The 15,231-nt window shown below is 27.1% G+C and overlaps 6 protein-coding genes across 11 annotated transcripts; 3 read left to right on the top strand and 3 right to left on the bottom strand.

The window, feature by feature from the left end:
- The first annotated feature begins 1 nt into the window (after position 1).
- LOC114875522 lies at positions 2 to 2,627 on the top strand. Of its 2 annotated transcripts, XM_046290192.1 has the most exons (8): positions 2 to 226; positions 409 to 573; positions 682 to 862; positions 989 to 1,112; positions 1,200 to 1,368; positions 1,887 to 2,079; positions 2,187 to 2,264; positions 2,446 to 2,627. In XM_046290192.1, exons 1-8 carry the CDS (start codon positions 89 to 91, stop codon positions 2,613 to 2,615), a joined length of 1,218 nt encoding a protein of 405 aa, XP_046146148.1. In that variant the 5' UTR covers positions 2 to 88; the 3' UTR covers positions 2,616 to 2,627. The 2 variants fall into 2 exon arrangements, with proteins under 2 accessions (XP_046146148.1, XP_046146149.1); XM_046290193.1 differs by lacking the exons at positions 2,187 to 2,264; positions 2,446 to 2,627 and having other exon boundaries at positions 59 to 226; positions 1,200 to 1,373; positions 1,600 to 1,980.
- A 228-nt stretch (positions 2,628 to 2,855) lies between these two features.
- LOC114875519 (M-phase phosphoprotein 6) lies at positions 2,856 to 3,656 on the bottom strand. Its single transcript, XM_029185910.2, has 3 exons — positions 3,564 to 3,656; positions 3,361 to 3,461; positions 2,856 to 3,150 (listed from the first exon to the last, which is right to left on the bottom strand). Exons 1-3 carry the CDS (start codon positions 3,609 to 3,611, stop codon positions 2,859 to 2,861), a joined length of 441 nt encoding a protein of 146 aa, XP_029041743.1. The 5' UTR covers positions 3,612 to 3,656; the 3' UTR covers positions 2,856 to 2,858.
- LOC114875511 (probable ATP-dependent RNA helicase DDX10) lies at positions 3,114 to 7,084 on the top strand. Its single transcript, XM_029185888.2, has 13 exons — positions 3,114 to 3,162; positions 3,833 to 3,944; positions 4,020 to 4,211; positions 4,283 to 4,555; positions 4,623 to 4,744; positions 4,820 to 5,021; positions 5,093 to 5,255; positions 5,334 to 5,517; positions 5,587 to 5,763; positions 5,849 to 6,069; positions 6,155 to 6,351; positions 6,442 to 6,836; positions 6,942 to 7,084. Exons 2-13 carry the CDS (start codon positions 3,849 to 3,851, stop codon positions 7,066 to 7,068), a joined length of 2,349 nt encoding a protein of 782 aa, XP_029041721.2. The 5' UTR covers positions 3,114 to 3,162; positions 3,833 to 3,848; the 3' UTR covers positions 7,069 to 7,084.
- LOC123987619 (isocitrate dehydrogenase [NAD] subunit gamma, mitochondrial) lies at positions 7,070 to 9,219 on the bottom strand. Of its 3 annotated transcripts, none has more exons than XM_029185884.2 (3): positions 9,140 to 9,219; positions 8,793 to 9,021; positions 7,070 to 8,669 (listed from the first exon to the last, which is right to left on the bottom strand). In XM_029185884.2, the coding sequence occupies exons 2-3, from the start codon at positions 9,006 to 9,008 to the stop codon at positions 7,731 to 7,733; spliced, it is 1,155 nt and encodes a 384-aa protein (XP_029041717.1). In that variant the 5' UTR covers positions 9,009 to 9,021; positions 9,140 to 9,219; the 3' UTR covers positions 7,070 to 7,730. The 3 variants fall into 3 exon arrangements, with proteins under 3 accessions (XP_029041717.1, XP_029041716.1, XP_029041718.1); XM_029185883.2 differs by having other exon boundaries at positions 9,109 to 9,215; XM_029185885.2 differs by having other exon boundaries at positions 9,105 to 9,187.
- A 539-nt stretch (positions 9,220 to 9,758) lies between these two features.
- LOC114875517 (chromobox protein homolog 1-like) lies at positions 9,759 to 11,882 on the top strand. 2 transcript variants are annotated; one of them, XM_029185907.2, is made up of 4 exons: positions 9,759 to 9,903; positions 10,284 to 10,392; positions 10,488 to 10,716; positions 10,791 to 11,882. In XM_029185907.2, the coding sequence occupies exons 2-4, from the start codon at positions 10,300 to 10,302 to the stop codon at positions 11,015 to 11,017; spliced, it is 549 nt and encodes a 182-aa protein (XP_029041740.1). In that variant the 5' UTR covers positions 9,759 to 9,903; positions 10,284 to 10,299; the 3' UTR covers positions 11,018 to 11,882. The 2 variants fall into 2 exon arrangements, with proteins under 2 accessions (XP_029041740.1, XP_029041739.1); XM_029185906.2 differs by having other exon boundaries at positions 9,762 to 9,903; positions 10,264 to 10,392.
- Positions 11,883 to 11,945: 63 nt separating this feature from the next.
- LOC114875509 (CCAAT/enhancer-binding protein zeta) lies at positions 11,946 to 15,081 on the bottom strand. 2 transcript variants are annotated; one of them, XM_029185881.2, is made up of 5 exons: positions 14,861 to 15,081; positions 13,682 to 14,794; positions 13,020 to 13,620; positions 12,537 to 12,947; positions 11,946 to 12,469 (listed from the first exon to the last, which is right to left on the bottom strand). In XM_029185881.2, the coding sequence occupies exons 1-5, from the start codon at positions 14,876 to 14,878 to the stop codon at positions 11,946 to 11,948; spliced, it is 2,667 nt and encodes an 888-aa protein (XP_029041714.1). In that variant the 5' UTR covers positions 14,879 to 15,081. The 2 variants fall into 2 exon arrangements, with proteins under 2 accessions (XP_029041714.1, XP_029041715.1); XM_029185882.2 differs by having other exon boundaries at positions 14,873 to 15,081.
- Positions 15,082 to 15,231: the final 150 nt, after the last annotated feature.

Here is a 15,231-nt window from a genome sequence, read left to right as displayed (position 1 = left end):
ATATAGTCACTTCAATGATTTGAATATTGCTGTAGCCGTGGAAGAATACAAATGAATCGATACATTTTTTATATTGAATATAAAATATATGTTATTTATTTATTTATTTGTTTATTTATTTATTTATTTATTTGTCTATCTTGCAATGGCAAAGTATTGTGTACAGAATCGAAAAGAACCTACGGATGAAATTAATGAAAACAGAAATTCTATTAATAAAAAATCTGTAAGATTTGTTTTATTTCAAATCAATATAATATTCTATATCATTATTTAAATGAAATTTAAAAAATGTAATAAATTATATTAAATATTTAATTTGTTTTTATAAGTGATTCCAATGATATTTTATTTTTATATATAACATATATTACTTATTTCTTTAATTTTACAATTTATTACTTTTAGAAACATGGTGGAACTTCAACATACAATATTAAGGAATGTTTTGAAGAATATTCTTTAGAAGACAAAGTTGAAGCTTTAAAAAATATACTCTCTCATAATGGAAAGCTTAAACAAAATGAACCATCAAATATAAATAATATATTACATATTAAGAAACCAATTGGTGTAAGATTTTTATGCTTTACAATTAACTTTTTTTCAAAATTATAGTTTTAAAATCATCTCTTTTATCTATGGTTGCTGCTTTCTAATGAATTTTAAAAATTATCTCAGGTAAAAGAATGCTTGCAAGCAAATCAAGAAACACCATTTCAAACACTTATCTTTGAGCTAAAAAATACTGTAATGAATAGTTATTGGAATAAAGAAGTTGGAAAAACATGTTATCAAGTTCCAAACCTTCCTGTTGGTATGAATCCACTGGAAACAACTTTTGGGAAAAGAATTGAGCCTGGTAAATGCTTTCAGTTATAATCAATTTATAATATCACTCTAAAATCTGATAATATGTGTTTACTTGTTTATTATATGTCTTCTAAATTTCATACTACGTACCAAATAGTTTCTATTAATTATTTAGGAGAGACTGTGGCTAAAATTTTGCATGAAGAAACGAATAAAAATAATATATTAGAGAAAAATATTGTAGAGATGTATAAAAAAAGTCACAATAGTTACTTACCTGGAGAGCAAATCAAAAGACAGTATGAAATAAGATAATAAATTATAATTTACAACCATTGTGGTGGTTATTACTTTGTATTATGTAAAAATATAAATTACATTTTTAGTTATAAGTCACCATTTAATGAGAATTTATACTTTGGAAAACCAATTAATATTAGAGCTAAAGGTACAGGAGTGAAGAAACTCTTAAAATGGATTAATGTTGATACCCATACAATCATTGATCCTGAGTTTTCAGACTTTAAAGAACATTCACGTTCTAATGTCGAAGAAGTAAGGTAAAAAATGCCAGGAACAGAATTTATATAAATAAATTATAATTCAAATATTAAAATATTATAATTTTCTTTTCTTTCGCTGATTATCAGAGTCGAAGTTCTTGTTTAAATCGAAATTCGCGATCGTTAAAGAACTGTCGCTTCAAAAGTAGCGCCACAATATAAATATACATTTTTTAAATTTTCATGTTCTTAAATCACTTTCTTTTAAGTATTATCTTTTCAGTAATTTGAACAACACACCTGTATGTACAAACATGGAACATAATATAAATAAAAGAACAGATAAAGAAGAAATAAGAAATGTCTTCAACGAATGTTCTCTAAATGATGAAACAATAAAGCAGTATAATTATTTGCAGTATATAAATAACTTACGTCTAAAACTTAAAAAGCGCATTCCAGAAATTCAATTTGTAGATATTTTTGAAGACTTACTTTATTTTGATAAAGTAATACCTTAATTTTATTCCTCTGTATTAAAAATATATTACAAATATTACATGTTTACAGGATTATACAGAAATATTGCCAGCAGATAAAATTTTCCCGATTTTAGCGAAATATAAAATATACGTAAATGAAGTACTTTTAATGCCATTATTGGATCTTCTTCAAATACGCAAAGGAAAAACAGTTAATTACAGAGCATTATTGAATCTTTTAAATTGGAGATATGATTTTCCTACATTACCAAAAATAGAAAGTAATATTTCTTAATAATCTTGGATTTTTTTTTCTGATACTTTTTCACTACAACAATATCAGCTGTATATTTCTATACTTAAAATGATATAATTAAAATTATTTCAGAATTACCTTTAGACTGCCAATATTATAATACTACATATAATGAAACAATAGGGAATTTACAAGAAATAAATACTACAAGTTAGTATATTTTCTTTTCTAACATATATTATTCTATTATATATATGAAATTGTACTATTTTTTATTCAATTATTTATACACCTTTGAAGAAAGTGACATATATATACTACAAAATTTATTATTCCAAATTTTGCAAAGTAGATCAATATATTATGAATAAAAAGTTTTGTATTCTTATAGGTATTTCTGCAGCTGGAATTTCATCTAAAAACATGGAAGATAATAAAACTACTGCTTATAGTCTAATATTTCCAAACATTTTCACAAGATATGGTCTTAGTCAACTAGATCTCTCCAAAGTACATATTTTAAAAAACATTAATTTATTTAGATGTGTTATTTGCTATTAATTTTTTATAGCCTCGGAGTAAAGAAGAAGTAAAAAGTATTTTTGAAAGTATTGAAATTCAATTTCCTAACAATAGTTTTGATTTGCTTTGGGAAGAAGGTTTAAAAAAAAGTGGTGAGAACAATCTATCCATAGAAGCTTTCAATAACTTATTTGATCAATATAACTATTGAATTAACAAGAAAAAGTATTTATACGTATAAACTATCATTAAATCAATAAACTATGTACAAGTGTTTTTTATTTAATCTTGAGGTCTTAAAAATTTTGGTTTTTTTACTATTGGTTCAAAATCATTATTACTTTCTTTTGACAATTTATAATTATGTTCAGTTATCTTTTTCTTATACCCTTTCCAATCTTGTGTCATTTGTGCATCTGAAATATCTGTTTCTTTACTTGTTTCTTCTAAAGTATTATCATTCTCTTTTTCTTCCATTAATTTTTCTATTTTTAGATTCATTCCTTGAAAACTTACCCTACCTTCAATTAATTTTTCACAGAAGGTATAACTAGGTTCAATGATGAATCTTTCTCTGAAATAAAAAGTAAATAGAGAATTTTTATTTAATACTTTGATTTTGTTTATACTTACATTATTTAAACTAGTGTAGTATATAGACATTAAACAACAATACATTGCTGAGACGGTTAATATCAAATTTTAATGCTTAACTGTTACAAATTTATTTCAGAAAATAATGTTTAAAATACTATTAATACTTAAAAAATTAAAAGGAACTTACGATTCTTGTTTCATACGTTTTGTTAATTCATTTCCAAAATATTCTTCACCTTCTTCTTGAAACTGTTCTTTTTCTATTTTTTCTTTAGTTCGTTTCATAAACTGTTAATAAAAATGATATTTAAATTAATGGAATAAAACGTTTTATATATAATTTTTAACAATAATGTAAATAATGATAAACAGTTAACCCCTACAACTTACTTTCATTTCTAATATACTTTTCGACAACTTTGCCTTATTTGTATTCATTTTTGTATTTTATAATAAAATTCTAGACTACAAATATTATAATTTAGAATTATGTTGATTACATTCAACTGAAAATACATGTGATATTTTCTTGTTGTAAATGTCACTTTCTGCAATGACTACAAATCCAGCAAGACTGGACCAGTCTGATCGCCATGTGATCTTCCATCAATTGTCAATATAACCATAAAGATATTTTGTGTATATACAACGTGTTTTAGGTGAAAATAATACACTATGTTTAAGAAAAAAAAAATAAAAGATTATAGGACAAAAAAGAAGCAGTTACCCGAATCTAAAATAATTGCAGAATTACAATCAAGATATAATAGTGTAAGAATTTAGCTTTTACTTTCAGAAATGTTTAAATTTCATTCTTCCTCATAAGAGTTGTATACATATTTACAGATTGATGAAACTAAAATAACAAAATTTAAGGAACTTCCACTGTCACAAAAAACCTTAAAAGGTTTGACAGAAAATAATTACATTGAAATGACTGATATTCAGAGACAGAGCATTGGACTTGCATTACGTGGAAGTGATATTTTAGGAGCAGCCAAAACTGGCAGTGGAAAAACCTTAGCATTTCTTATTCCAGTAAGGAATATTACTGAATACATTACATAGAAGTGTTTTGTAGAAATAATATTATTTTGCAATTGTTTAAGGTTATAGAAATTTTGTATTGTAAACAATGGACAAGATTAGATGGACTTGGTGCACTCATTATTACACCAACTAGAGAACTTGCTTATCAAATATATGAAACATTACGAAAAATTGGTCAATACCATGATGTTTCTGCTGGTCTTATTATTGGTGGAAAGGATTTAAAATTTGAGAAGAAACGTATGGATCAATGTAACATTATTATCTGTACTCCAGGTCGTTTATTACAACATATGGATGAAAATCCATTATTTGATTGTATAAACATGCAGGTATATAAATTGGTGCCATCAATGAAAGGGTAACAATATATTCATTTATTTATTTTTGAAATTTTAGGTACTAGTATTAGATGAGGCTGACCGATGCTTAGATATGGGTTTTGAACAAACAATGAATTCCATCATTGACAATTTACCTGCAAAGAGACAAACTCTTTTATTTTCTGCAACACAGACAAAGTATATTCTTTCAAAAATTATTGAAATTAAATTGTGCAGTTCGAATGTTTCTTAAATTATTTACCTTCTTTTTAGATCGGTAAAAGACTTAGCCAGATTGAGTTTGAAAGATCCCATGTATGTGTCTGTACATGAACATGCCACGCATACTACTCCTGAAGCTCTTCAACAAAGTTATGTTATTTGTGCTTTAGAAGACAAAGTATCAATGATATGGTCATTCATAAAAAATCACTTAAAACAAAAGATTATTGTTTTCTTCTCTAGTTGTAAACAGGTACAATTAGTAATCTTTAATACAATTGATCTTATTTCTCTAAGAAAAATATTAACAATACATGTTTTTAGGTAAAATATATATATGAAGTCCTTTGCCGATTGAGACCCGGTATAAGTTTATTAGCTCTTTATGGTACTTTACATCAACTTAGAAGAATGGAAATATATGAAACTTTTTGTAAAAAGCAGTTTGCAGTTTTATTTGCTACTGATATTGCTGCCCGAGGGTTAGGTAAAAACAGAAGAAATCATGAATTTACATGAATATTTCAGAAAATTTTACCTTGTAAATAATAAAAATGTGTTTTAGATTTTCCTGCTGTAAATTGGGTGGTACAGATGGACTGTCCCGAAGATGTGAATGCTTATATACATCGTGCGGGTAGAACAGCTAGATTTCAAAGTGGTGGTGAATCATTATTAGTGTTACTTCCTTCTGAAGAAAAAATGGTTGAGAAACTTAAAGAGCGGAAAATTCCAATATCCATGATAAGGTGAATTATCATTATTTTTTATTTAATATAAATCACCTAATAATTTATCTAACAAATACATTGATTTAGAATTAATCCAAATAAATTACAATCACCACAACGTAAAATAGAGGCATTATTAGCACGAGATGTAACATTGAAAGAAAGTGCTCAGAGATCATTTATAGCTTATGTAAGATCAGTATTTTTAATGAAGGATAAGCAAGTTTTTAATGTTCGCGCATTAAATACTGATTTGTTTGCAAGGTAAAGTACATGTAACATATGCATAAATTACAATAACTAATATTATCATGATAATAAATTATCGTGACAATTCTTGTATCATTAGATCTTTAGGTCTAGCTATACCTCCACGAATTCGATTTCTTCAAAGAATGGAACAAAAACAACAATTATCTATTAAAAATGCTATAAACGATCAAATTATCAGAAATCATAAATTAGGTAATAATACAAAAGAAGTAGATTCTAATTATTCTGACAATGACCACGAGGAACATGAACAAAAAGAAACGTCACGTTTGATGAATGCAAGTGATTTTGCATTTGGTATGAATAGATAGATATTAACAGTTATAAATATATGTACTTCTTGTATATAATTATACTTCTAACATGCTATTTTTATATGTAGCCGATAGTGATGATGATGATATACTTACTGTAAAAAGAAAAAATATAAACATTGATGACATACCGAATATTGTCAATGATGATGAAGATGAAAATTCGAATAAAAAGAAAGTTGTTACAAAAGCAGCAGTCGCTAAAAAAATTCTTAGGAAGAAAATAATACCTAATAAGAAAATTACTTTTGACGAGGAAGGAAAGGTTTGATTTTATTTTTTACATAGAAATTTAGCATAATTTAGTAAATGACAAAGTATTGAAACATAATTATTAATCATGAAATATTTTTAGGAGTTATTAGATTCTGCTAAAATGAAGATATCAGAATTAGCTAAACAGTATGAAAATGAAGTAGATTCTGGTATCAACATAGAAATTGCTAAACAGATATTACGTGAAGAAGATCGATTCGATAAACAACGTTTCAAAGAGAAAGTAAAAGAAAAGCATAGGGAAGAGAAACGAAAGTTAAAAGCTAGCAAAAAGAAAGTAGAAAATAATAGTAACGACGAGGATGAAATGGAGGAAAATGCCGATGATGATAATGCTAGTGACAGCGAGTATAGTGCACCTGATTTATCGTGGTTACCAGACCCAGATAAAATTTATGGTAAACAGAAGTCTGACGAAAAAAGTTCCGATACTGCAGAATCAGTGGAGAATGAAGAGGAAAGTAAGATACACAGGTACGTATTATACAGTGATAAACAAATACATCATGTCTAACAAAAATATACTTGTTTTATTTCTAATATTTTCATCTTTGGTGATCACATACTTATTGTTTACAGGCTTCCTAAAAGGAAACTTATGACACAGAAGGAATATAAAAAGAAAAAGCAAAAATTATCTCTCAAGATAGAAAACACAAATTTAAAAACAGATGAGGAATTAGTACTACAACTTTTACAAAACTGAATCAGTTTTTATAGAATAAAGTTTTAATTTTCTTTATGTCTAATACAATATTGTTAATAGTATTAAATAATGATTACTTAAATTCTTCGCATTGTTTCAGCTGTTTCAAGTTCAAGATTAGAGAATTTAATAATAAAATACATTAAATTCATTACTATATTTTAGCATAATTTGTTGTCAAGTTTGGAGAGTTTCTACTTATACAGTTTCAATAAATATAGTTATATATAAATATGTATATGGTATAATACAAGAAGATATTTCTGAGATGAAAGTAAAGTAACACTTTACATCTCAAATTCGTCCCGTAAAGATAGTTACTACATTTAATCAATTATCTACATTAATTTCAATGCTTACAATGTATATTTCAGAAAATTTAAATTTTGGTAACTCGGTATATAGTGTCGTTATATTAAATAAAAATAATATATTAAAGAAATCAAATTCGTCATATTTAATATAATTTTGTGCAGTTTAAGCAATTTTATAGAATTTCTTTAAATTGAAAAATATAATCATGACCATCAAGTACAACGATGTAATATTTCAACAAATAACTGAATATTATTTTTAAAAAGTGGAGTTCTATAATATACATATGTGCACGAGTATGTAGATGTTTCTACAGATATTACACAACAAAATATATTACGTCAGTCTTAAGTAGATGCTATTTTAATATGTTTCATGATGGAATCAACAACTTCCCGGCTTGTAGCTTGTCCACCAAGATCGCGGGTGTGAATACCTTGATTGATAGTTTTATTAATTGCATTTTGAATTAAAATAGCATGATGCTTATGTCCAAGATGACGTAACATATCAACGGCAGCATTTAACATTGCAATAGGATTAGCAATATTTTTTCCGGCAATACCTGTACCAGTATTACGAGTACCTGGCTCAAACACTGTATAATGATCCCCGAAATTTTTACCTGCTAATAATCCAGCACCACCTAACAATCCACATACTACATTTGATACAATTGCTCCATACAAGTTAGTTGTTAACACAATATCAAACTGGTGTGGATTAGAAACTAACTGCATACAGGTGTTATCAATAATCATATCATTGAGTGTAATTTCTGGATAATCCTTTGCAACTTTTCTAGATGTTTCTAAAAACAATCCATCAGAGAGCTTCATTATATTTGCCTTATGAACTGTAGTAATCTTTTTTCTTCCATTTCTTTTAGCATATTCAAATGCATATCTTGCAAGACGTTCAGAGTTTGTGCTTGTAATAACTTTCATGCTTTCTACAACACCTTTTACGCTTTCATGTTCTAACATAGCATATTCTCCTTCTGTATTTTGCCTTACAATAACAATATCAATATTCTTGTGACGTGAATTTACTCCTGGATATGATACACAATGCAAAACGTTTACATAAAGATCCAACTGATTCCTAAGAGCAACATTCCTAGATAACACACCAGCTTCTGTACTACGAGTTTCAATGTTTCCTTTTAATGCCACACCATTTCTACGAATCGATGTGATAGCATAATCTAAATCAACATTATCATCTGCATTAGGATCAATGTCTACATCTTCAAAATCTACTGGTACACCTGCATAACTAAAAACCTATAATAAATATATAAAACATTATGTAAGCTTTTTAGATATAACAGTTTAAAGGTTAACTAGTAACAGTAATGTAAAAACTGAGATATGCAAAGGTCATTTTTTAATTATTTGTCTGTATACCTCCTTTACATAGATCATTAATTCTGGACCAATTCCAGCACCAGGTAATAAAGTAACTGTATGCCGTCCACCATAATGAGCTTTTGGTATGGGCATTACTTTTTTAATTGTTGGAGTTTTATGTTGTATTTCAAAGGCAGATAACGAAGCACATCTATGGATTTGCGATACAACACTTTTTGCACGTAAATATTTAACCATGGATCGAGTAGCCATTTCGAATATTATTCTATAAAGTTATACATAAAGTACAGTTAAATTTAAATATTACATCGTTTAATATGAACAAACTAATATGTACATTTTACATACATACTTTTATTTCCTAAATTCTATTTTAACAATACCTTGAAAGCACTTGAAAGTCCTTGGCAACTCCAAATTTTCAGCGCCGTTCAAACTATGATCTCTATAGGATGGAAAATCAACGTTAAAATTTTAAACAATAACGCCACCTATAAGAATACTTTTTAAGGTTATAACATTTCTCTTTAAATTTCTGTTTACAATCTCAGTAATCATTATAAATATACCAAATTTCATTTTCTATGTAATTTTTTTATATAACATTTCACGATATAATTGTTTCTAAATCTATCAAAATTATTTTTATGTGAATAGATTATATTTTAAAACACTTGTTTCGTACTTTCATCGGTAAAATTTTATGTATCTTTATATAAACAACCTTCAAACAGTTAAATGAAAAATAATAATAAACAAATCATATTTAAAAAAAAAACATGTTTAACGTTTAAACACTTTGAATTGATAGGTCATCATGACATTAAAAAAAAAGTATGCATAATAACAGTATATATATTGTCCTTCTTGCCGCATTTATAATGATGAAGATTTATAAATAATAGTTTAACAGTATTTATATAAATATACGTACAACTTTGTTAATTTGTTAAACAAGGAAACTTTTAATATTGTAAAATAATAAATCTGTGGTTACAATTTATTTGAAATTAAGTGTTGGTAAACCTGTTACTTTTCGCGGTAATGCTATAACAAGACGCCGAAATGCCAGAAAGCCCGCCGCGTCGTTCTTGTATGATCGTGTCGTGTAATTCATAGTAATAATCTTATAAATAAACGTGTAACCGTAAGTATAATTATCATTAAACATTCATAGATGGAATTATAATAAAAGTTAATATAAATTAACGTTATTTCATACACAATTTTAATGTAAATTCAATTATTAAATTTTGTAAGTTTTCCGGCTGGTATACCGCCATTTTGCATCATGTTCATTTCTCTTAATATTGCCAAAATTTAACGTTTTTTAAACTATTTATATGTATTCTTCTTTTATACTACAACAATTTTCCTTTGTAAATTTTTTCTTTTATAAGTCCATTATTCAAATTCAATCAACCTGCTTAATAAGCAAATAAATTTTTACTTTTAATGAATCTTTTTTTATTTATTTCATCATTTTTACCTTAACACACTTTGTTAGGTCGCAGTATATATTTACAGAATTATTTAAATCAAAATGAGCAAAGGAAAAGAATCATCTCCTGCTGAAACTGAAGCAGAAGAATTTAGTGTTGAAAAAGTTTTAGACAGAAGAGTGGTTAAAGGAAAAGTATGTAATTCAATCAGTTTTTGTTAATATGTATGTACATTAATATGGTTATTCAGCGAGTGCCTATTAATGTTAATGAATACTATATAATTTAGGTTGAATATTTTTTAAAATGGAAGGGGTATTCTAATAATGAAAATACATGGGAACCAGAAGAAAATCTAGACTGTCCAGATTTAATTGCACAGTTTGAAGAGCAACGTAAAAAGAAAGAAGCAGCTGCAGCTAAACGACATGAAGATAAAGAGCAAAAGAAACGAAAAAGTTCGAGTACTCCTACTCCTACTCAAGCTAAGAAAAAAGCAACTGAAGAAAAGCTTGAAGGTAGTTTTTATATTTATTATTTTGATTTTGGTTTATTAATGGTCCCTTTAACTAATATATTTTATTTTCTATAGGTTTTGACAGAAATTTAGAACCTGAACGAATTATTGGTGCAACAGATTCAAGTGGAGAACTGATGTTCCTAATGAAATGGAAAGGAACAGACGATGCAGATTTAGTACCTGCTCGAATTGCCAACGAAAAATGTCCACAAATTGTAATAAAGTTTTACGAAGAACGGCTAACATGGCATAGTCCTACTCATGACGAGGAAGGCTCGACAAAAGCTGATGCCGAGTAGCGTCCAGCTTTTCAATATACTTACACAGCACGCTTTAGAATTTGTCGCATATAACAAAGAATAGCGTGTACAAAATGGAAAATTTAAAAATTTATTAATTATTGCACAATAATAGTAGCGTAGGGTTAATGTTTTTTTACGATTCATGGTAAATTAAATTTGAACAAATAGGCAATGTTTATTACATACCTGTGTGACTATTAAGCAAAACAAACTACTTATAGTGTACTTTTATAAAATGTATACTCTCAAGATCTTTTGCAACTGTTACTTTTCATCTAAGAGTTAATGAATAATATTTCGTTTACTTATAATAACGGTTACTTGTGTTGTACATGTAACTTATTTTTCAATACAATGCTTATTTACTTTACTTCATCGATTACTTAATTAAAATTACAGGTATTCTTTTAATTATATTTATGACTCTGCTTTGTTTCAGTTGCTAAAGAAATTGCAAAATATTGTATTAAAGTTAAATATGACAATGTACACTACATACAAAAACAAGTAAAAGTAATCTAACAATTTGTAAATCTAAAAACCATTTTGATAACTTTAAGAATATTTACTTTTGCATAAGATAAAATTTGTATTATAGTATGAACAAGAAACATTTATGTCAAAAAAATTAAATTGTACTAAAATTTACAAATTTAGAAAGGTTAAGTTATCCAATACTAACTGAAGATATCTTTTCTTTGCAGCATTCAGTATCAGTATAATAATTTTTTTATATTATAGATTAATCTTTTCGTTAACGATTAAATGAAACGTTTTAGTGTCTAAGAAGTCTTAACTAAATGTATAACTCATATTCTTTACTTTGTATGAAGTATCGATTAAAGGACTATTTTCTTTTTTATAACGTACGAAATACTTTTAATCGTTTATATACGATTAGGATTTAAAAAATTATAAATCTTTATTAATATTTACTCTTTTTTACATTTTTTCGAGACATTTTAGAACCTTTTCGTTTCTTACGATTGAATAAGCCATTAAGTTTATGGTGTCGTTTCGTTTCCCATTCTATTTGTTTAGTGTTTGCACCATCCGCAACGTTAAATACATTTGTACCGCCATGTTTATTTTTTTGTTTGCTATGTTCTTCAAGCATTTCTGCAAATTTCTCTGCCGATACAAATATGTTACTGTCAATTCCTTTGGAATTTTTTATTTTACTTTTTCCTTCATATTTTTTGTTGCTCTGTTTATTCTTATTGGACTGAATATCATCACCAAAAATATTTTCATCGTTGTCAATATCTTCGTCAAAATCCATATCACTTACGTCGTCATCTAAATCTAAATCAATATCACTCGCATCTTGCAATTCGTAATCTGTATCATCGTTTTCATCTAATTCTTTTGCATATTCTATATCATCAAAATCATTACTCGCTTCACTTTTAGCACTATCATCCTCTAAATCTTCCTCATTTTCAATATCTGTAATTAAATAATGATTTTAAAATAATATCTATGTTAAAAAAATGAAGAAAATATGTCAACATACCTTTATTCTTTGTTTTCACGGTTTGAATGTCTCCTATAATATCTAAATCTTCAAAATCTTTACCATCTGTTAATCTATCTAACATATCATTAAATTCTTCACTATTAACACTTTCTACATCATCATCTTCTTTAGCTGTTTGTTTAAATTCCTTTCTCTTTCTTAAATAGCAATATAAATATAATTCATCCACTGGGATACGTTCTTCCTTTTCATTAACATATGAAACACTGTCAACAGGAATACATCTGATACCTTTAGGTGTATATCCAGCACGCTGTGCTAAGGGATCATTCTTCTTTTGTATCTTCTTATCGTCCAATTTCTTTGGATTTTTGAAAACGTAACGATCCAAGAAACGCATTAAAGATAAATCTTCTAATGGATCGCCTGTATAATCTATTGGTTTCCCTACAAATTTTAAATAGTAGATTTAATTACAAAATATACGAGGTACTTATAAAATATAAACAGATACAGTACCCTCAATAATAGTATTTGCAAATAAAACCACACTGGGATGATAGTGTTTAGATAGCGCTATAAGTTCAGTATTTAAGCCTTTAGTTATTCCAGCATAAAGAGGATTACGGCAAAACGGATCATATTCTTTTTTTTTGTCAAATTCTATTTTTGTATCATTTTCCATTTTCTTTTCAGACTTAGTTTCCTCATTTGTATACAATTCAGTTGTAACATTTGTTAATATAACAGACTCTTCTAAGTCCTCATTAGGTTTATCGGATACATTATCTTGTGCACTCAATAAACTGTTTTCGGCTTCATTTTTAATACACATTTGAGGATTTAACAACAAATCTTTTAATTGCTTTTTTGTATGTAAAATTTTAGATATTATATATAAAATTGCACATAACATATTTGCAGGAAAATATAATGCAATTTGTAAACTTCTTTTAATAAATGAATACAAACGTTGTATATTACGATCATTTTTAAGAACTCTAAACAATAAATTAAGGAATAGTGCACGTTTATTTGCTACTCCTATCTGCGGATCTAGTAATTTTCTATAAAATGTTGAATAAAATCTATTTGATTGGACTTCATCTTTTCCAGTAATCTAAATAACATAAAAATAGAATTAACATAAAAATACTTCAATGAAATTATATTATACTTACTTGATATAATAAATTAAGGGCATTTAAAGAAACATTGAAAGATCCAATATGTACAACTTTGTACACAGAATCTATGTGATTAGATAATATGTTTGAATCCATTCTTGCAAATGGAAATGCTCTATTAACACCAGTTAAAATTGCTGCCATCATTCTACTATCTGGTTCCCCTTTTTTCAAACATGCTTTGAAAAATGCAAAATATACTTCAATAAGAGTAGAAGCAATTTTTTCATCCTCTTTATTTAATAGAAATTGTGTTAATAAACAAATTGCATAGTATTGTGCTCGTTGTGCTACATTTTTTCGGAACAATATCTTTTCAACTTCTTTCAATACAATAGGTTTCATGTTTGGATGTTCATGTAATAATTTATTTAAACAAAATATCACTTTGGATCCTACTTTACTGCTTGGATCTCCTATTTTATTTACAATCAACTCCAACAGTTTATGTTCTTGTTCAGAATTTCCTATTAATAAATCTGTCATTACTGATATTGCTATTTCACGGTTTGCATCAACTGTATCTGATGCAATGGTGCCCAAAGATATAACAAAACGTTCATAGTGTTCAAGTAGTTGATCTTCAAAGTACCAATGGGCCATTAATTTGTTCTTTGATGCATCTGATTTGATTATTGTATCCTCAGAATTAGATTTGGTTAGTTCGTTTAAATTTTGTTCTTCAAATTTAAATAATTTAAACTGAGGATGAAGCAAATCCGATAAAAACAAATCTCTCAAAGATGTGATTATCATGTTGCATTGATTATGTTTTGCTATTCGTACTTGATTTATAAGCATTGTAAGTCTACTTAAATTGTATTTTGGCTTATCCTGTACTAATACAATAGCAGCTGCTATTTTGTCTGACATGGTACCCTGTGTTAATGCCGTTCTTAACCATGTTGTTTCTGAATCAGAAGATTTTGATTCTTTCAATTGATAAACAGAAGTTTCTGCATCTAAATATCGTTTTGCTTTAACTTTTAACTCTGATATTTCTGTTTCAGATTTAGAATGTTTATATGGTTCCTCACTTTTAGGATATTCTTCATACCATTTTAAATTTTCATTCATATTGGCTACTTTTTTAAATTGTTTCTCCATCTAATTAAAAGTTTTAAGATTTCTATCAAATTCGTTTATAAATATTAAAAATATATATATTTTTACCTCGTGGCTAACCTTCATATTACGAATACAAACCAAATTTGATTAAAAACTGTCATGAAATAACACCTAAAATATTCTTTTATAGTAGTAGAAAAGTTTTTATACAAATATTTATTATCAATTACTTTATTAGTGTCACAATATATAATTTAATAGTGAAATTTAAAAGAACCTCCCTTTGTTATGCGTTCAACGAGAGACATATTGTGACACGGAGAAATATATCCAGTGGTCTTATATTTAGTGTATACTCTTCAACCTTCGACGTTATCACTTGCTTCCTCTATTCATATATTTTTGTTCATCCTGTATATGACCACGAAGTGCTACGAATAGTAACATATTTTACTTTACCGACAGTTTTAAAAACC

The sequence above is a fragment of the Osmia bicornis genome, chromosome 2, assembly GCF_907164935.1.
Source record: "Osmia bicornis bicornis chromosome 2, iOsmBic2.1, whole genome shotgun sequence".
Classification (NCBI taxonomy): Eukaryota; Metazoa; Arthropoda; class Insecta; order Hymenoptera; family Megachilidae; genus Osmia; species Osmia bicornis.
Note: the sequence above shows the minus strand (reverse complement) of the source record. Positions and strands in the feature narration are given on the sequence as shown.

Bases quoted from the DNA above. Each gene is read 5' to 3' on its own strand.
- LOC114875522 (XM_046290192.1), top strand. From the start codon at position 89: ATGTTATTTATTTATTTATTTGTTTATTTATTTATTTATTTATTTGTC. The intron at 1,369-1,886 runs GTAAGGTAAAAA...ACATGTTTACAG, and splicing joins CACGTTCTAATGTCGAAGAA to GATTATACAGAAATATTGCC. The intron at 2,080-2,186 runs GTAATATTTCTT...AAATTATTTCAG, and splicing joins TACATTACCAAAAATAGAAA to AATTACCTTTAGACTGCCAA.
- LOC114875519 (XM_029185910.2), bottom strand. From the start codon at position 3,611: ATGAATACAAATAAGGCAAAGTTGTCGAAAAGTATATTAGAAATGAAA. The intron at 3,462-3,563 runs GTAAGTTGTAGG...TTTTATTAACAG, and splicing joins AAAGTATATTAGAAATGAAA to TTTATGAAACGAACTAAAGA. The intron at 3,151-3,360 runs GTAAGTTCCTTT...TTTTTATTTCAG, and splicing joins AAACGTATGAAACAAGAATC to AGAAAGATTCATCATTGAAC.
- LOC114875511 (XM_029185888.2), top strand. From the start codon at position 3,849: ATGTTTAAGAAAAAAAAAATAAAAGATTATAGGACAAAAAAGAAGCAG. The intron at 4,212-4,282 runs GTAAGGAATATT...CAATTGTTTAAG, and splicing joins CCTTAGCATTTCTTATTCCA to GTTATAGAAATTTTGTATTG. The intron at 6,837-6,941 runs GTACGTATTATA...TATTGTTTACAG, and splicing joins GAGGAAAGTAAGATACACAG to GCTTCCTAAAAGGAAACTTA.
- LOC123987619 (XM_029185884.2), bottom strand. From the start codon at position 9,008: ATGGCTACTCGATCCATGGTTAAATATTTACGTGCAAAAAGTGTTGTA. The intron at 8,670-8,792 runs GTATACAGACAA...TATTTATTATAG, and splicing joins TAATGATCTATGTAAAGGAG to GTTTTTAGTTATGCAGGTGT.
- LOC114875517 (XM_029185907.2), top strand. From the start codon at position 10,300: ATGAGCAAAGGAAAAGAATCATCTCCTGCTGAAACTGAAGCAGAAGAA. The intron at 10,393-10,487 runs GTATGTAATTCA...TATATAATTTAG, and splicing joins GAAGAGTGGTTAAAGGAAAA to GTTGAATATTTTTTAAAATG. The intron at 10,717-10,790 runs GTAGTTTTTATA...TATTTTCTATAG, and splicing joins AACTGAAGAAAAGCTTGAAG to GTTTTGACAGAAATTTAGAA.
- LOC114875509 (XM_029185881.2), bottom strand. The intron at 13,621-13,681 runs GTAAGTATAATA...TATGTTATTTAG, and splicing joins CCCTTAATTTATTATATCAA to ATTACTGGAAAAGATGAAGT. The intron at 12,470-12,536 runs GTATGTTGACAT...ATTTAATTACAG, and splicing joins CGTGAAAACAAAGAATAAAG to ATATTGAAAATGAGGAAGAT.